At 35.6% G+C, this 21,323-nt stretch overlaps 1 protein-coding gene across 1 annotated transcript in view; it reads right to left on the minus strand.

The window, feature by feature from the left end:
- The window catches only part of LOC136038126 (pleiotropic regulator 1-like), a 55,042-nt gene that overhangs the window by 27,007 nt on the left and 6,712 nt on the right, over positions 1-21,323 (minus strand). The window contains exons 2-4 of the mRNA XM_065721153.1: positions 10,126-10,232; positions 6,974-7,113; positions 1,175-1,252 (exon numbers count right to left, since the gene is read on the minus strand). Of these exons, the coding sequence (XP_065577225.1) occupies positions 1,175-1,252; positions 6,974-7,113; positions 10,126-10,232 (325 nt within the window). The remainder of the gene's footprint in view (positions 1-1,174; positions 1,253-6,973; positions 7,114-10,125; positions 10,233-21,323) is intronic.

Here is a 21,323-nt window from a genome sequence, read left to right on the forward strand (position 1 = left end):
CGGTTCTTCTGCCGTGATGATGTAAAAAATTTTGGATTTCTTTAAGAAAATATATTTTTGTCGTTTTTGCTTTTTAGACTTCAATATTCTACGAGAACTGATATTTAAAACCATTAGAGCAATCACTCCTTCTTTTTGTTTATTTATAATACAAGGAACAGTCTGATGACGACTTTATGACATTATAAGGATTGCGCTTAGGGAATCAGGTAGCACAGTCTCTTAAATATGACATCATATTGGATTGGAATAAACTTTATTAAAAAAAAACAATACATCAATCAATCATTTATCAAGTAGCCAGCCGTCCAAGAAGAAACAAAGCTCTGAGGACGGACGGCTACAACAATTACTATCCATAAATTTAACTAAATAATTCTAATAAAAAATAAAAAAATAACAAAAGACGACACGAACTATGGTTCCTCTTCCTACCCTCCCAATTCTGTAACCTTTTCTTAAATTGGTGTAGATATTCAGCCGTCTTAATATACCAGAGAAACATCTTTTTAAAAGATATGGTTATCATATCAACCAGCATATGAAGATGCAAAATAATACATTTTATTTTGATCCAATATTTTCTTTAATTGAAATTGGCACTATGGACAGCAATTTCTTTTCAAAATATTAATTGAAAGCACGACTAGTCTTAATATAGGATGAAAGCTAAGATTTAAATAATCTAAAGCCTACAATTAATTTATCATTAAATGCAATAATTATCTTATATTATTGCAATTTAAATAATTATAGTTGTTTCAATAATAAATAATTAACTAATAATATAAACTCTTTTTTATTTAAAAATGGCGCTTTATACAGCGATTTCTTTTCAAAAGATTAGTTTTAAGCAAAACGAAGATCAATAAAGAATGACTGCTAAGATTTGAATATTTAAATACTTATGATAATTATTAATTTTGTTTGTTAATATTGATATTAGCAATCTATGAGCTGCGGTACGGCAAGTTGTTTATCTTGTAATTTGTAAATATTTGTTTTTATCGCGTAAGTTTTATACTTTATATTATTTTCTTTAGGCACTAAAGACCAACTCGAATTATCGGGTCCAAATATTAGTTACTTTTTTCTATTTTAGCCCTCTATTAAAAGGAATTTTCCTTTTTTTTTACAACAGAGAAAATGAAAGCAAAACAGAAGGGATCCAAACCTTGACCAGCTGCGGTTGAACCTCCTTGAGCACCAGGTGCAAATGGAAGAAGAGCCCCTCCTGTCGGCATTGCAAGATCTAAATTTAGAAAAAAATTACAGAATCAAACACAATGAAGTAAGACAATTTACTAGACAGATAAATATATAGATACATTTATTATTAAAACAGTACACGCATTTCACTTACCCGGGACCGTCAACGAATCTTGGAAGGGCAAATGGGGTTATTCAATGACATTAACTAAACATACTAATTCAAAACTGCAAACAATTAAATATTTGATCAACAATGAAAGAAGCGAACAAAGATTTAATATAATTGCTATTTGCCAGGATGCTCATTTTTTGGAAATTGAGAGTTCTAGTGCCTTTTTTAAAAATCATAAGTGATTGGAAAGCGACCAACCCTAGTCCTAGAACCTTTTTACATATATAGTCCTTTTGTAACCCCTTAGGACATCTGATCAACATTTTGAGGGGCCAATTTTGTTCAAAATAGTTGAAAATACCAAACAATTTGCATTCAAGAAAGACATAAGCACTAGAGACCCTGGAATAAGTACCGTAAATTACGCTAATTGTCAATTCTTTACACATATTTTTTATTGTGGAAAAGGGGGGGGCTTGATCTTGGGAGTCCATTAGCGTGAAACTTTCAGAATTATTTCCTGGTCAAAAAGATCGTTAATATTTTGCTGTGGGAAAAAGGAGGAATTAGGGGTCCAAAACAAGCTTAAAATACTTTTCCGTGATTAATTTAAACTTACAGCCATAAGTCCTTGAGTCAAGGAGACTAATGCAAAAAAATTATTCAAAGGATTGGTCACTACTCTAACAAAGGGGGCTCGAAAAGAGGCCAAATTTTCCGATTGGCCTGAAACTTATATAAAACCTAAATCGAACACAAACTTCCCCTCTGGAGGTTTGGAAGAATAATTTCCTTCCAAATAGTCACAACTCTGACAAAGTCCGGGATGAGAATTTAAGAGTAACAGTTTAAAATTTTGAAGTGCACAAGATGAATAGAACAATTTCGGAAAAATAGTCTGCCAATAGAAAATCAACCTCTCTCTTTATATTTTTCCGTACTACCCCCCCCCCGCCGCCGGGTAAATACGTTAATAGTAGGCACAAATGCATTTTTTAAGATTTTCATCCCCCTCTCTCCCATAAGTATCAGGGCCGTATGCAACTATTATCGTATCAAGCCCTAGAAATATGAATAAATGTCAACCAACATCGGTAAAAATTTAGCCTCCAAATGTAGTCTACTGGTCTCCAAAACAGGAGCCTCGGGTATATAGGGGTGCTGTTATTCTAGTTATAAGTAAAGATTTCCATTTTGTAGTACCTATAGTTAATTAAATAAAAAAAAACAAGTTTTTTAAATGAAAGTAAGGAGCGACGATTAAAACTTAAAACGAACAGAAATTACTCCGTATATGAAAGGGGCTTTTCCTTCTCAACGCCCCGCTCTTTACGCTAAAGTTTGACTCTTTATCTTAACTCTACATTTTAAAACAGTAAAAAACTTTAACGTAAAGAGCGGGGCGTTGAGAAGGAAAAGCCCCTTTCATATACGGAGTATTTTCTGTTCGTTTTAAGTTTTAATGTCGCTCCTTACTTTCTTTTAAAAAACTTGTTTTTTTTAAATTAATTTCTGAACGTTTTTGAATCAATGCATGTTTTGATTTCGGCTCTCCGCAGAGGAATAATTAAAACAAAATTTGTATATTTATTTTTTTGGCTAAATGGCTTTCTCATAATTTTGATCGATTGATTTTGAGAAAAAAAGAGCAGGGGAGGAAGCCTAGTTGCCCTCCGATTTTCGGTTAATTAAAAAGGCAACTAGAACTTTTAACTTTTTACGAATCTTTTAATAAGTAAAAGATATACGTAACTTATAAATTAGCTTACGTAAAGAACTTTTGCATTCTTGTGTTTTTATTACAAATATAAGGGGGTTCGCCCCCTCGTCAGTACCTCGCTCTTTACACTAAAGCTTAAATTTTGTCCCAATTCATTAAGGATGACCCCTGAATCACAAAAGCCGCAGCATAAATAGTTTAAATTACTAAAAATACTTTAGCGTAAAGAGCGAGGTATTAGGAGGAGGTGAGCCCCTCATATAGGTAATAATTTCTGTTCGTTTTAAGTTTTAATGCTGCTGCTTACTTCCAGCTGAAAAAACTTTTTCATATTTATTTTTTCATTGTTTTTTTAAGTAATGCTAGTAAATCCTGCGCTCCCTTCAGGGAAATTTTCTTCCCCCATGACAAATTTCTCGATGGAAAGTTCCGCCAGCATATCCCCCTCTTCTCAACCCCTGCCTCCAACCAAAAAATCCTCCTGAAAACGCCTGTACACTTCCCAATAACCATTACTATATGTAAGCACTGGTCAAAGTTTTGAACTTGTAACCCCTCCCACGGGGACTGTGGGGGAGTAAGTCGTCCCCGAAGACATAGTTATAAGGTTTTTCGACTACGTTGAATATAATGGCTATCTCAGAATTTTGATCCGTTGACTTTGGGAAAATAATTAGCGTGGGAGGGGGCCTAGGTGCCCTCTAATTTTTTTGGTCACTTAAAAAGGGCACTAGAACTTTTCATTTCCGTTAGAACGAGCCTTCTTGCAACATTCTAGTGCAAATGGGTCGATACGATCACCCCTGGAAAAACAAAACAAAAAACAAACAAATAAACACGCATCCGTGATCTGCCTTCTGGCAAAAAATATACAATTCCACATTTTTGTAGATAGGACTTTGAAACATCTACAGTAGGGTTCTCTGATACGCTGAATCTGATGGTGTGATTTTCGTTAAGATTCTATGACTTTTAGGGGGTGTTTCCCCCTATTTTCTAAAATAACGCATATTTTCTCAGGCTCGTAACTTTTGATGGGTAAGACTAAACTTGATGAAACTTATATATTTAAAATCAGCATTAAAATGCGATTCTTTTGATGTAGCTATTGGTACCAAAATTCCATTTTTTAGACTTTTGGTTACTATTGAGCCGGGTCGCTCCTTACTGCAGTTCGTTACCACGAACTGTTTGATAATTGAAAGCTTAAACTTAGGAAGGGTAACTTCTTTCCAAATATTTAAAACTCTAATAGAGTTCATGATGAGCATCTGAAAGCAACTTTCCTATAACAATTGTATATGAAACCGGACAGCTTAGAATTTGAAAGTGCAAAAAATGAATGGAACAATTTCATAAAAATAATTTACGAAGTAGGAAAAGATATCATAGGGAGGAAAGTTAGAAACACAACTAGGATTATTAGCAAAAACAAATTAAGCTTGGTAGAAGAGAGAATCTGAGAGACAGCTCACGAGAATAAGACTAAAGCAAGGAGGTAGAGAGGCTATTAAAGTGTGATCTAAGTAAACACAAATTGGAGGCCCAGGATAAAGATGCTGAGGATCCAGAAGACGACATGAGACGCCATCATAGTAACATATTGTACTAGCATGTTAAGAAATCAAGAGAAGAAAGCCAACGATTGAGGAGGAAATTATTTTTGCAATTTGGAAGTGAAATTATTTTTGAAGGGAAGAGTTAGAGAAAGTACCAAATGAATTGAAAAAAAAAAAAATAAGGCGTCAGTTGCTGGTAGCGTGGCAAATTAGTCTTTCGAAACTGCGATTTAGAGGTAAGATATAAGTTATTGTAGAACATGAATACGATTTTGAAAGGGTGAAATTCCTAATGAGTAAAACTACACTTAAAAGCCTTTGCAAGACAGGTGAAAAGAGTGAGTGTGATAGTTACAAAGCCATTAGCCTGATTTCTGTAGAAAGGAAATTATATAGCACCGTATACAAGACAATAAACTGTATGATTGGTTAGATCACACTTTCTAGGGCTATAATGACAGAGAGGTTAAGACAGCTAGGCAACATTTTAGAGATAAACGATGAGACATTGCCGAACATTATGCTTTTTACCATTCAAAGCAAAAATAATCTAAGACAAAGCAAAAATTAAGTCGTCCCTAAATAAGATGGAAAGTGTTCAGAAAAAATGATAAAAGGAAAACTGCAACTTCAGGAAGGACGAAAGGGGGAAAATTTGAATAGATTAGAGTGGAGGAGGTATTTTCTCCTTCGTCTTTTCCCCAGCAATTAAAGGAGCCGAGCACTTACTTTTTTAATGAATGAATTCCTTTCCAGTTTCAGGACACTTGGTTAATTTGCAGTTTTTTTGGTTAAATGGTTAAAAAAAAACTATTACTGATGGAATTAAATTAGAATCCTCCTATTCTTCTTAAAGGTATTATTGTCTTTATTTCAATTATCTCACGAAGGGAAGCCCAGACTAAATTGACCAAGGCCAGACTAAATAGTATTCTCTTTCAACAATAAAATAAGGAATACAACACTAGTGTTTAAAAACATTGACATTAAAATGCACAGAAGAATTCAAATGAGGGTTTATCTTGCATTCAGGCAGTAAGAAATGATTTTGGGACGGGTCTTATTTTATCCTAGCTCGGTTGAACTAAGACATTGCGACACTGTTTCCTTTTTTCTCTCTGAAACGCTGCGTGGGAAAACTGATTAAGAGAGGAAACTTGTGCACTTAAGCAAGGGGGTAGCGGAATTTCAGACAGCTAGCACCAAAACAAGTAAAGCCTCACTAGGGAAAATTAGAAAACTTAAGACTTTCTTGGTTTCAATCTATCATAATGTAAACTTAAATTAAAAATTGGGGTTTCATTTTTCTCTACCCTGATAAACAAACTTCAATGTAATGTAAAATTCAATTAAACCTCATTGTAACATAACCTTTAATTAAAAGTTGAGGTTTAATTTACTCCATCCTGAGATTTTCTGGAGATCGGTATATCCTTTTTCTTTCAAAATATTTTTTATTATTATGGAACAGTTAGGGACACATTAGTATGCAGATCAATAGAATAGTTTTAAAATGTAGACACTAACATGCCAATTGCACTCTTATAGAAAAAGTTACTTGTTTGTCTATGTATCATTATGAAGCTAAAAAGAGATTTATAACAAGTACGATCCATACTTCAATTTAGAATTTTAAAAATAGCACAATGATAGTAACAGGTAATGTCAGATAGTGTTGTATTTTTTTCTTCGAGGTCAAATTAAGCTTCAAGTCTTATCGGTTTCACATTCTCTTTGTCCGATTCTTACTTACTGAGGTTCCCTTATGCCACAATGCACAAGGAATTGTGTTAAGAATATTTTTATGTTTTTATTTTGAAACTAAAACCCATATTGAACTTGAACATTTGGGGGATAAAAAAACCTACAAAGAGTTGCTCCTAAAATGGTTCTAACCTGGATAAAGCAAAGACTATATGTTTAGGCTATACAAAAAGGGGGTTTATATTTTTATGGAAATTCACAATCGTGGTGAATGTAGGTAAACTAGGGCATATGAAGGAATTTTTTCGTAGTGGAGGGGGAGTAAAAAAAACTTTACAAAGCGCATAACAAATTTAGTTCTTTTTTGGAACTTTTTTATGACCTGAACAATGATCTCAGGGGAGGGGGTCAAACCCAGTAAACCCCTTCCCCCAGGTCACAGCCTTCTAGGTCAATTATGGACCAAGTTGCTGATGTTTGCGGGGGATTTTCTCCAGAGAGAGTAAGTAACAAAAAGCTTTGGGCCCTTTAATTTTTCTATGAGAAAATCCTCCAAATAAATCTTAAGAGGCCTTACACCCTAGTTTTAAGTACAGAAATCGCCAAAATAAGAATAAAAAACAGGAATAAGTTTCTGAAAAATTAACAATAAACTATATCTCTCACCTGCGCTTTTGATAGCCAAAGTCTCTGGCCCTTTTATGGCTAGTTTCTCGCCTTGCACTTGGCTCAATTTCTGCTTTTTGACTTCTTCTAAAACGGGACCATACTGATCTTTTGCTTTGATAGCTTTCATTAATTTCATCCTTGAACAATAATGCCATTATTGTAAAAAATTGAAGATTAGCAGAAATTCTATTTCAGTAATTGGAATTCTCAAGGGCCGAAACAATTTACTACTAACAAAGAAAATATTGTTCCGATAATATATATATATATATATATATATATATATATATATATATATATATATATATATATATATATATATATATATATATGGGCAGGAGGGGAAGGTTCGACCATTCTTACATAAAACAACTAGACCTACGTTGCCTGAGCAAAGTGAAGTGTTGCGGCAACCTTTGTCTGGCTTCGCCGAATAAAGTGTTGCGAGAGCAACACCTTGGTTTTGTTTCTTTGCTATCGATTAAACGCTGAAGTTGTCAGCCTATCGAATCTTTTAGAATGTTATGTTCAGAGAAGAACGCGATCAGTAATCACATGATCAAAGGCTACTCCTCAGCGTTGAAAAAATAACAATAACAAAAGAATATCGAAAGAAGGGACTAAATTGAATTTGCAGCCAATTGAACTTTACCCTTTTCAATCGTAGACATCGTGACGGATGAAAGCTTAGAACAATATCATATAATCCAGTTGGTATTATAAAGCTATCTGTAACTTTTCAGGATCAAAATACCACTTTTTGTAACTTTTCAGGATCAAAATACCATAAATGACACTAATTAATTATGAAGAAACTACTATGACATATTTTTTATCAGCTCATCGATATCGGAAGATGATCTCCTATCGATAATACCGGAAGGGACTAAATTGACTTTGTAGCCAGTTTAACGTTATCCTTATCAATCGTAGACATCGTGACGGATGAAAACTTGAAACAGTTTCTTATATGATCTAGTTGGTATTATAAAGCTATCCGTAACCTTTCAGGATCAAAATACCATAGTTGACACTCTATTAATTATTACGAAACTGCCTCGTTATTTTACGTTATCATTTGTATCCGTTGCGTAAACACTTAATTCTAGGTTAAAGTGAGTATTACACGAACTAGCAAAAGTTACAAACCTTTCTTCACTGAAGATGATTGTAGCCTAACATATGATTATTACTTACAAGTCCCCTACAAGTCTAACCACTGGAACCAAATCGGTGTTACCATCAAATACACTGGAAACAAATAATAGATATACCAATTAGCAAAATTTTCAAACCCCTCATTGCCGAAGACTATTATGAGCTAACAGCCAACCTTTTCTTACAAGTCCCCTACATGTCTCACAATTGGTATCGGCCTATTTTTGGTTTCAGTGTGTACCTTACTACTGAAGTTGTCAACCCCTTGAAATTCTCAAACTAGTACATCTCATGAAGGAATTTTGTACCAAAAAATGGATGTCATATACTTTGATCTGCTCATCAAGAGCTATCGATTGCCGTCGAAAAAAAAAACCATGTGTCTAAGTTCAAAAGTTGATTTTTTTGCCATAGGCCAACTTTCTAACTTCACCACTTAGAAAGGAGCAAAGGATAAGCTCCAATTTCTTTAGCAATGACAGAACTTTTAACGTTTAAGAGGTACATCTGATAACTTTTCTCTACCTCAATCCCAAGTCCGAAAAAACAAATGATAAACCCAGCCGAAATCACGAACAGAAATGGGTAGAAACAATAGATGGCAGCACTTTCGGACCCGTGGGAAAACGCCACTTTCTTGCTTCTGTTAAATTTTCTATTTATCACTCAAAAAAGATATATTGGCTGTGGGGCCGGGTAACTGCCGGATATATTTAACACTTCCCTCTTTTTATGTACTTTTGGTCTTCCATCGCAGCCTGAAAGCTCAAAACTGGAGAAGAGTACCAGTAAAAAAAAAAAAAAAGAAAAAAAAAGATGGCGAGTCTTAAGTATTTTTAGCAAGGGGGTAAAAGGTTGGAAAAAATTTTTTTACATAAAAAATATCATATTATTACTAGAATATTTCTATTTCGCCATCTTTCTCCTAGAGCACTCATAATTTTAACGCCTTTTTGATTGATTTTTAAAAAATCTTAGACCTTAAAAAATGTATCCCTCAAGAAAAGCAACATAGAAACAATACAATACTAAAAACTAAATAAAACGTCTCTTATAGGGCTATGATAAATACCCTCACTGAAATGACAATAACTAAAAGCGGTGGTTTCTTGACATACTACAGAGGTTGATCGATTTTAGAAGCGCAGTTGAAGATTCACTTAGCCTTATCCCTTAATACAGGAGAGATATCTTCACGACAAACGATGTTAAGTCGGATACAAACCAAATGCAAAAACGAACCTCGGGATGCAATCTAGAACTGCTTTTTCAACAGAATAAGAGGGGGAGGCTCACCTGATGAGCAACCCCTGATCACACATGTCCCCGTTTCCCAATAACAAAACTTATATCTAAACAATTGGTAACTTGCACAGTCTAGGTGCAGCAGGGTGGTTGTGTCATCCCTGGAGGCACAGTTATTGGATCTTTCGACCACTTTGAACAAAATGACATTATCAAAGTTTTGATCAAATGCCTCCGGTAAGAGGACAGCTAAGAAGGGAGATGACTGGTTGTCCTTCAACTTCTTTTATCTTTTAAAAAGGCGCTACAACTTTCAATTTTAAATCCAATGGGCCACTCTGAAGTTTCTACAACAACTTCTTCCACAAAAAGTGGCCTAGTGAACAAACAAAATAAAACAAAATTAGAGATTGGAGCCATAGCGATAATTATTCAGGCAGCGCTATTATGCTTCCCTTTGATAGGTCACACATGACAAGTAAAAGTGCAAAAAATAAACGATTATTCCTATGTTGTTGTTTTTTTAATCAACAGTCTTCTCTTACTTTACCTTAAAAGTGGCGAAAATCTAAGACTAGAAAACTTAACATATATTATTTGGTATGTTACTCTTCTGACAGCCTTTCAGTTTTTTCATTCCCCCCTCCCCGAAAAAATTCTATGCACCCCAGAAAAAACTTGCCCAATCAGTAAACTTTTCCTAAAATCCAGCATACACCCAAAAAATATCTCATAAGCAGACTTACGCTTCTGCATCTGGAGGTGGAAGGACGTCATGATTAGAAATAAAGAGATCATGAGACCTTTTCAGCGACCTGAAAACCAGAGTATGGACTGAGTGCTTCTGTACATCCTGTAAACAAAGAATATTGAGATAAACCATCAAGGCAGCGAAAAAATATGTTTCTTTTTCGAAAAGAAAAAAAGACTATTTTTCAAAATTACTCAGACAAAAGGGTCCAGGAAGAATACTTTTTACAATATATCAAGATTTTACCCCCAGAAATAAAAGCAGGAGATACGCTTATTCAAACCTTTCATTGTTATCATCGAGTTTATCCAAAAACAAAAATAAATTCAGACTATAAAACAGGAATACCCTTTAAAAAAAGAACACTTATCAAGATCGCTTGAGTTTTTCAAACAGTTCGTGGTAACGAACTGTAGTAAGGAGCGACCCGGCTCAATAGTAACCAAAACTCTAAAAAACCGTATTTTGATACCAATAGTTACATCAAAAGAATCGCATTTTAATACTGATTTTAAATATATAAGTTTCATCAAGATTAGTCTAACCCATCAAAAGTTACGAGCCTGAGAAAATTTGCCTCATTTTTGGAAACAGGGAGAAACACCCCCTAAAAGTCATACGATCTTAACGAAAATCCCACCATCAGATTCAGCATATTAGAGAACCATATTGTAGATGTTTCAAGTCCTTATCTACAAAAATGTGGAATTTCGCATTTTTTGCCAGAAGACAAATCACGGATGCGTGTTTATTTGTTTTTTTTTTCCCAGGGATGATCGTATCGACTAAGTGATCCTAGAATGTCGCAGAAGGGCTCATTCTAACGGAAATTAAAAGTTCTAGTGCCCTTTTTGAGTGACCAAAAAATTGGAGGGCACCTAGGCCCCCTCTCACGCTCATTTTCCCCCCAAAGTCACCGTATCAAAATTCTGAGATAGCCATTTTATTCACCATAGTCGAAAAACCTAATAACTATGTCTTTGGGGACGACTTACTCTCCCGGAATTCCCGTGGGAGGGGCTGCAAGTTACAAAATTTGACCTGTGGTTACATATAGTAATGGTTACTGGGAAGTGTACAGACGTTTTCAGGGGGATTTTTTTGGTTGGGGGGAGAGTTGAGGGGGGGTTACGTGGGAGGATCTTTCCATGGAGGAACTTCTCATGGGGGAAGAGACATTCATTGGAGGGGGCGCAGGATTTTCTAGCATTAATTAAGAAAACAATGAAAAAATAAATATGAAAAGTTTTTTCTACTGAAAGTGAGGAGCAGCATTAAAACTGAAAACAAACAGAAATTATTACGAATATGAGGGGCTTACCTCATCGTAATACTTCGCTCTTTACGCAAAAGTATTTTTAGTAATTTCAACTATTTATTCTACGGCCTTTGTGATTCAGGGGTCATTCTTAAGGAATTGGGGTAAAATTTAAGCTTCAGCGTAAAGAGCGAGGTATCGAAGAGGGGTGAGCCCCCTCATATACGCAATAAAAACATACGAATATAGAAGTTCGCTACGTAAGTTAATTCTTAAGTTACGTATATTTTTTACTTATGAAAACGTTCGTAAAAAATTAAAAGTTATAGTTGCCTTTTTAAGTAATCAAAAAATTGGAGGGCAACTAGGCCTCCTCCCTCGCTCCTTTTTTCTCAAAATCTTCCGATTAAAACTATGAAAAAGCCATTTAGCCAAAAAAAAATATGCAAATTTCGTTTTAATTACTTATGTGCGGAGAGTCAAGATCAAAACATGCATTAATTCAAAAACATCCAGAAATTAAACAAAAAAACAAGTTTTTTTAAATGAAAGTAAAGAGCGACATTAAAACTTAAAACGAAAAGAAATTACTCCGTATATGAAAGGGGCTTTTCCTCCTCAATGCCCCGCTCTTTACGCTAAAGTTTTTACCTGTTTTAAAATGTAGAGTTAAGAGAAAGAGTCAAACTTAAGCGTAAAGAGCAGGGCGTTGAGGAGGAAAAGCCCCTTCCTCCTCACGCGCGCGTACTCCGAGACTTTCGACCGTCTACTAGCCGAATTTGACAGAAAGTTTACAGATAACTTGCCAGTACTGAGCACACTTGAAGCCTTGGATCCAAGCTCGACCAAGTTTATGGACACAGAGTTGCTCAAGCGTTTCTCTGCTCTTTACGGCGAGCTGGATATAGACGACATTCTTCTCGAATCTCAAGCTGGTATTGCCAAGCGTTTTTTGCTCAATGAGGAGAAAAAGCCAGAAAACTTCCTAGACATTGTCGACCATCTTCAGGCATTACCAGTGGCTTACTCAGAAGTAATTAAAGTACTTCGTATTGCTGTCACACTTCCTGTGACAACAGCGAGGAATGAGCGTTTGTTTTCTAGCCTAGAAATAGTGAAAAACTACCTGCGGTCTACAACAGGAGACGATCGTCTCAGTCACCTCCTTTTGATGTTTGCAGAGAAGGATTTAGTAAAAAATTGGACTACGACCAGCTTGTTAACGATTTTGCAAAGATGAAACCTCGGCAGTCCCCCTTGTTACCTTGAGTGTTGAAATATTTTTTTCTCTTGTGTTCCCTTTTGTAAATATATTTGATCTGAAAGATTTCTGCTGAAGGAAAACTGAGATTTTTGCTACAAGCCTCAGCGTGTCAATGAAGATTACTTTCACCAACGTATTGTTTACTTAAATAAGAAAGTTTTTTGCTGAGGAAGGCCAGCCTGTAGTCTGGTTGAATTTTCCACTTTCAGTTCAGTCACTTAACCTCGTTGATTGGGATCTTCGATGTTATAATTAATCTTAGAGGTCAGTGTGGCTAAGTTCCACATTCAATTACAGTACATTTCCAAGCAACACACGGGTACTGAAAATGCTTTTTTTCTTGGAATATTCGATCGATGTGCTGCCAAAACCCGCATTTTTTCTTACGTGACACGAAATGAGTCGGGAGAGGGCCAAGATGGAGTTCATGCCCACCCCAAGATTTGGTCCAAATGGCGCCTCTGCCAAGAGGAAGAAGCAATAAAAGGTAGTGTCAGGCAGAAGATTGATGAACAACAAACTTAGACACAGCAGATAGAGTGGGGAAATAATAAGCCAAGTGGATGCATACAACTCGCTACTGCTTAAGTGCACGGAGCTGCAGTTGTCCAAGGATAATATTGTTTCACTGACAAAACTCTAAGGCAACTTCAGATTTCCAAAAAAGCAAATCATGAGCTGAAGCAAGAAATTGAACTAGTCCCAAATGAAGAAATAAAACAAGCTATCAATTAGGTCAGCTTGCGCCAGCCTTCCAGGCTGGTGCAATGCTAAAATGCTAAAAGCGAAAAAGGTGGAAAAAATAATCAACTAAGATTCAAATTAGAACACAACTCTGAAGGTAAAGTCTTTGAGTCAAGCAACGTCTTACACAGGCTAGTAGTGTTGAGATTTCCCTCATCAGTTCTTTGAGGAGCCTTGGGTGAATATTATCTCGCCCTGCTGACACATTCCATAGGTGGCATAGACTTTGGTATATCATAAGCTGAACTTTCAGGGAGAGGACCATCAGGCTATTCTGTAAACACAGTTTAAAATTGCCGAACAAGTAAGTCGACAATTTCTTGCATGTCAGTGACCACTTTTCCATTGGATTTAATTAACTTCTCTTTTTTTGAATGTCTACCATGGTCTATCCTAGATATGTCGTCACAGAACCTTTTGATGTTTCTTAGCAAGCTTGCAATCAAAATTTGAATAAAGTTGTTTGGTAAGATTTTGTAATTATTTTCAAGTCTTTCCAAATTTATTATAGTCATCTTCTTTCCTATTTTTCCAGTACTTGTACCAGTACTTGCTTTTTTTGGAGTGCTGTGAGCTTTTCCTGAAAAATGATCCATTGTTGATCTACATCTCCCGAAAGCAGCAATCCCCAGTCCAAGTCACTCAACAGTGTTCCAATTGCTGCATAGTCAATTTAGGTCTTCTTGATATCATTGTATGTAACCTTGTGGAAAGCTAAATTTACATGAGTGACAAGTAAATCCCTTTTGCCAAAAGGAGAGAAACAACTTAGTTGACCTTTATTTCTAAAGAATACTTCCACAAAATTTGTGATCACCTTGCAAAGATACTAGCAAATACAAATTTAGTTTCTAGCAAGTCTGCTTTTTTTTAATATTGGTTTTGTCAGTGTTATGTAACATTTGTTGCCTTTTTCACAGCAAACTTTTCAAAGACACAACATGATGGAGGGCAATAAAACAGTGACTTCTTTTTGTTTGAGCATTATATTGTACTGTTAATCGTGTACAAAGAATTGACAATACACTGGCAGCACAATTAAGGATGGACCCCAATTTACTGGTCATGTGCTGCCAATGAAAGGTGTGCTAGCATGGAGAAAAACTTCAGTAGCAGTTCACATGTTTTTGCACTGATTTGTTGTTTTAGGCATGCTAAGTAAGCTAACATGTAAAATAACTTTGTAAAAGACTAGTGATATTGAGTTCTAACCAGAAAACGGAAATAAGAGCTGGCAGACAGAGTAGGAAGTGGTGTATGTAATAGGAAGTATTTTCTCCTGGAAACCAGGATCACCCACTATCATGAAGAGGTGAAAATAAGCAACCCTCTTGATTTCTTGCATCAATATTCCAGGTGGTGACATTTCCAGCAGAATTTCTTGAAGGACAAGACCCTTTGCTCCTTGATTTTGTTTTAATGAGTGATCCTGAGTCACTAATTAACATAGAAGCATAGCCTCATTTGAAAGTAGTGACAACATTGCAATAAAATGCTGATTTTGACTGAGACATCAAGCCTGATTAAACGTGTATATACAAACTATAGTCAAATCCAGCATTAACTCAGTTAGTTTGATTGGTCATTTGTCAAATTTATAGAGGTAGAAGACACATAGGAGATAATGAAAAATGTGCTGTTGGACAACATCAATAAAATCACAACTATCCTATGGAGATATAAACCGAGAACTCTCCCTTTTATGTCCAGGGAAATGGAGATGGTCAGGAACAAGAAAAAGAAACTGTTAAAGCTCAGAACCCACATAAGGTTGATTACCTAATTGAGTTCAAAGCTACAAGGAACAAAGTTCAAGCAGTATCCAGAAAATTGATAGATAATTGCAAGGAGGCCATTGTGGCAACCTCAAAAACTAATCCCAAGAAGTTCTGGAAATATGCTTCTGCACACAAGCACGGTAGGCACATGATTACCAAGCTGATTTAAAATAGAATCCAGTTAAATGACCCTTAAAAATCGCTGACACCATGAATCACCAGCTTACATTAGTTTTCACAATTGTAGACACTGCCCACAACTCCACCACACTAAATAATTAATGCTCAAGTGTCTCCAATAATAATAGATAAGGCTGAGCTTTAGTCTTGGCTTAAAAAAGCTTAATCCAAATAAGTCAGTTGGGTTATGTGGCATTCACTCACGACTCTTAAAGGAAGCTCACGCCCAATTAGCACTGCCACTCTCAAGGCTCTTCCGAAAGCCTATTGACACCAAAATATTACCATTGGACTGGAAAGTTGCCCATATCTTAAAATACATAAAGGAGGTGACGACACAAAAGCTCTCAATTATTTGCCAATCAATATTATCTCTGCTGTTTGGAAAATCCTTGAAGGCATTGTAAATACTGCTGTCCTCAAACATCTGGCCACAAGTAACCTTCTATCAAAACACCAACACTGATTCCATCAAAATAGATTTGTTGAAACAAAACTGATTGACTCATATAATTACATAATTGAGATCCTTGATCAAAGTCTCCCAGTTGATATGGTTCTGCTAGACTTTGCTAAAGCCTTCAAAAAAGTCTGTCACCATAGGCTCCAGTTGAAACTAAAGGCAATTGGTATTGAAGAGGGTGTGGTGGACTGGATTATATCCTTCTTGAAGGTAAGAAAGCAGCGGCTAGGAGTTTTTGGTGGAGGTGGTACAGCTTCCTATTCTGAAATAGCAGATGTCTTAAGTGGGGTGCCTCAAGAAACTGTTTTGGGACTGACAATTTTCAATACCTACATTAACAATACTCCAAAAAACATGACTAATAAACTTAGCCTATATGCTAAGGCTCATATCTAATAAACAGTAGATATGATTATAGCACTTTATGAAGAATCGGAATGCTGTGTAAAGACCAAAAACAGTACAACCAGATTTTTCAAGATCATGTCTGGTGTTCCTCAAGGGTGCGTACTTTCCCCCATGCTCTTTATAATTATAATGGATTATGCCCTGAGATTCACTTCAGGCTACAGGGTAAAAGTGAGCAACAAGCAACTGTTTGATCTGGACTTTGCAGACGACATTGTCCTTTTTGAAGAGTCTAAAGAACGGTTGAAGCAGCTACTTGACACTATCACTAAGAATGCAGAGAATGTTGGGCTAAAGATAAACATTGACAAATCAAAGAGCATAACCATCACAAGCTCGCCAATTGTTCTCCATTGCAAAAACAAAGATCTAGAAAAAGTCCTGGAGTTCAAGTATTTAGGTAGCTGGATTGATTGCAATGGAGAAAATTCGACTGAGATTAAAGCTGCAGATGAATTCAATAGACTGAAGCCTATTTGGAGAAGCAACAAATATTCAAAGCAACTGAAGCTTCAACTCTTCAATAGCAATGTACTCTCTATTCTCCTTTACACAAGTGAATGTAGGAACATAAACACCCAGCTTAAAAAAACGATCCTCGCATTTGAAAATATGAAACTCAGAAGAATCTTGAATACAAGCTGGCAACAAAAAAAAATACAAATGTAGAAATATGCAGAAAAACAGGTCAAACTCAAGTCATTCAGTTGCTAAAAAGAAGGCAGTGGACATACCTGGAACACGTTCTTTGTATGGAAGAGAGCCGCCTTCCTCAAACAATCTATGAATGAAAGCCAGACAGTAGAAGAAAGCAAAGCCACCACAAAATACACTGAGACAAACATGTGACCAGGATCTGAGGACGGCTGGTACCTCACTAATACCTGAATGGGAAGACGTCATCGCTGCAGCATCAATGCAGGACGAATGGAGAGGCTTTGTCAATGCTCTATGTGCCACCAATGGCTCTGGAGGAACTAAGGTCTAAGGTAAGGTAATATGCTGATGGCTCAAAGCTTATTTGTCCCATTGACACAGAGCAGAGTGTAGCCTCAATAGTGTCAGACCTAGATTGCTTTTGAAAATGGGTCAAAATATGTAGAATCAAATTTAATGTTAACAGGTGCAAGGTTCTACATTTTAGAAGAAATAAACCATGATGGCAATATTCAATGTTACCAAATTCTTGTGAGAGGCAACCAATTTCCAAGAGCACCTCAGATAGAGATTTAGGGTTGTTGTGGATGAAGACCTTAAATTCAACTGTCACACCCAAGCCACAGTAGCAGGGGCTAACCAGACTCTTAGCATCATCAAGCATATAATTACTAGTAGATCCCCAGTAATAGTGACTAAACTCTATAAGTGTCTGGTGTGACCTAGATTTAAGTATGGAATATGTGTCACCACGCCAATCAATAAAACAGACCATATTGCTCTCGAATCTGTTCAAATATGGGCAACTAATGTGTGAAGGGTCTCGAGGATAAAGGGTATGGATGTCAACTGCAGAGCCTGAAGCTATCAACCCTGGCATACTATCAACACAGAGGTGATAGCATAATGACCTATAAGTTGCTCCAGTCTTACCAATCAAAATTTTGAGATAGCCATTTTATTCAGCATAGTTGAAACGTCCAATAACTATGGCTCTGAGGATGACAAGACACCCAAGCCTCAAGGGAAAGTGCTGTAAGCTATTGAAATTGCCTATTGTTTACATGTAATATTTGTTATTGGGATGTTTACAGACAAATGTAGGCAAGGGTGGGGTTTCCTTGAAGAGAGTTTTCAATGAGATGAACAGTTCCCAGGGCTAAACTTTCCAGGGGAAAATTTACAAAGAGGGAGTTTGCCTAAATTTCAAAAGGAAATTTTTATTTGTCTTTATGTGGAGATATTTTGGGGAATTGTCTGGGGTATATTTACAGTGCAGTTGGAATTGTGTGGGGTTATTTTCTTGCGAGAGGTATTTTACATGAGGAAAATTTTCCATGATGGAATTCTTGGCAGTAGAAATTGTCCATGGGGGAATTTCCTGCAGAACTTTTCTATTGAGGGGGTGGGAACTGAAAGGGGGAATTCCAGCATGACTTTCAAAATAATCAGAAATTAAATAAAAAAGGTATTTTTTTCTTAAATAACAGAAGGCTAGGGAGAGTTTTTTCAAACAGAACTGTCTAATAAAATTTCCCACAAGTGATTTTCAGTGAGGATGGAATTGTCCAGAAGAATTTCCCAGGGAGCATTATCTGCAGGAGCAACTATCCTTCAAGAATTTATTTTGTAGGGAGGGGGGTCCATGAACGGGGAGGTGAATATCCCAGCATTAATTGAAGAATAATCAGCAATTAGCTGAAATTTGTTTTCAACTAAAAGTAAAAAGCAACATAAAAACTTGAAACAAACAGAAATTATTCCATATAAGAAAAGGATCCCTCCCTTTCAATACCTTACTATTTAATCTAAAGTTTGACTTTTTTTCCCCTAGTTATTTAAGAATGACTCCTGGAACACAAGGGCCATAATATTAGAACAAAAAGCTTTTTAAAAGTAATAAAACACTTTATAGTGATGAGTGAGGGATTGATGAGGGGGCAGTTCCCCTCATATAAAGAGAATCAAGTTTATTTTTAAGTTTTAATGCTGCTAATTAGTTTCAGGTGAAAAATTTATTATTTTCATTTTTTACTTTTACGATCTATATAAAGGTGATTCTCTTTGTCATTCCATATTTGTTCTCTAGTTTTGAACATAGGGCAAAGGAAGGCCTACCAATAATTTGACAGTTTAAAAAAAAAAAAAAACAAAACACTTTTTCTACTTTCAAAGGCTTAATTTAAAGACTTTTGGTTTGAAAAGCGTTTCATTATGTAAGAACAACATCTACAAATCTAACTGTTTGATTAGAAGCTTGAAGTTTTATCAGAAACGGATATAAAACCCTGATTTTCTTAAATTGGAGCATTTCATCTATAAATTTGACAGAACAAAAAAAGTTACCTGTTTTCAACATAAGTCAGAACCCAATTTGACACATGTTGAAATGCTTGGGGAATACTTGTCGACAGATCCTAGTGCATTTGACATGCACCTTTTTACTTTACTTTATTTCTTTTTACTTTTTTTCTTTTTTCTTTTTACTTTTTTTTTCTTTTTACTTTATTTCTTTGTTTCTCTTTAACTTTTTTAATGTGATGTGTAATATACTTTTTTTTCATTCAGATAGCAAAAGCAAGGAACAGAAAAAATTGCCTCAAGGGTAGGGAAAAAATAGGATAACCGCGTGGAGTGTAATTGTGTGACCTAGTTCTCTATAATAGAATGCCTAATATATTAGTGTGGTATAGGTGTCTCTATAAATGCTATTTGGAATGGCCAACTTCCTCTCAACTTCAATGGTCCAAGAAAGACTTCTTTGTTGTTCTTTGTGAGAGTATTGCCAACATTTGACCATTACAAAGTTAATCTACCATTTACTTAGGATTATTAGAAGTTTGTGAAGCCAAGAAGTTTAACATGTTTTATTAGCATTTTGGGTAGGATAGGGTCTAAGAAAATGGGAGTGGATTTCAAAAAATTTAAGAAGTTTATTGTCATTATATTTGATGTAGTGGAATTTTCTTTCATACATAAATTCTTAGCTTTGTTTAAGACGTCAATAGGATTTTGATTGTGTCATTGTTGATATTTCTTTTATATACTTCAAGGATCACCAAGTCACCTACATATTAACACTTTAAGGGAGTCTTCCAATTTCATGAATCAGTACTACATATAATAGTGGTCCTATCAAGGCTCCTTGAGAAATTCAATGCCAATTAGGGAGGGGTTTATAGAGAATATTTTGTATTTTACAGCTTGGGACGTATTTGAAAGAAAATATATAAAAAATTTACTAAAAGAGGGTCTACTTCAAAATAATGCAATGATAAATGAATTAGGGTGTTGTGATCAACAAAGTTAAATGCTTAAAAATATGAACAAAGTATGAGGCCAAGCCGAAGTTCCTCAGATGATTGAAAAATATAGCATCTAGCATCAAATCAGTAAAACTACAATTAAAAAAAAACTTCTTTAGTGTTTTTAACTCATACGATATATTACTGCAAATAATAATCATCAAAATCTCTTGGTGTTGAGAAAGCACCCATAAATTCAACAACTATGTTTTTGGCAAAAGACCCTTGAATTTCAACTGTTTTCATCTGTTTTACATGTTCAGTGAAGTTTTAACAGAGTCACCTATATTTTGACAGGGCCTATTGCTATTTGTCAAGAATTTTGACAAAGTTACTACAAGCCATCCTCAAAAGAAATGAATCCCATAACAGAAGCTAATATCTACACTTGAATTTGACTGAAGGAACATTTTTAGTTGGTCAGGAATTCCACTACATCAGACAACAATTTTCAAAACTTGGAACATAGGTTTGTCAATATAATATTAGCCACCATTTTAACTTAATTTTATCAAGGAAAGCCAATATGGCTATATTTTTAGAAAATATTAGATGCATCTTGATGCATAGGTGCTGAGTAATGACAGTTTGAACACTAGATAGTTGAAAATTTTGGGTGCTCATTTTGTGTAAAAAAAAAAAAACAAAAACAAGAAACTGATTGGATTGAATATTCTATTCTTATCTGGGTTTATTGAATATAGTTTCTATGCTTGCACTGTTTAAAATATAACAACAGCTCTCTCTTCAGTCTCTGACCTGTTAAGCCCTTTCAATTAAGTAAGGCTTAAAACTGCGTTGCAAGACTAAATGACGAAATCAAAACAATTTTGTCCTGAATGCAGATTACGGGTTACTTCGAATGCAGTCAAATGTGTTAATTGCAGTTCTTGCTTCCATGCAGGGACTGATAAGTGTGCTAGGATAGAAATCACTAGTTGGAATAACTCCTGGATGTGCCTAGATTGCTCTACTAAGTCTAAGGTAAATTGTACTTCTTCTCGAGTGCTTTCTATCCCCCTCCAGAACTTCTCGGACGCCCCGTACCCCTGTTGAAAGAAGAAGGATTCTTAGCATTCTAAGTGATCTCAGCAGCCCTAAGCATTTTCCAGACATTCCACTCAGCCAGTTTTCTC

This window comes from Artemia franciscana, chromosome 2 (assembly GCF_032884065.1).
Source record: "Artemia franciscana chromosome 2, ASM3288406v1, whole genome shotgun sequence".
Classification (NCBI taxonomy): Eukaryota; Metazoa; Arthropoda; class Branchiopoda; order Anostraca; family Artemiidae; genus Artemia; species Artemia franciscana.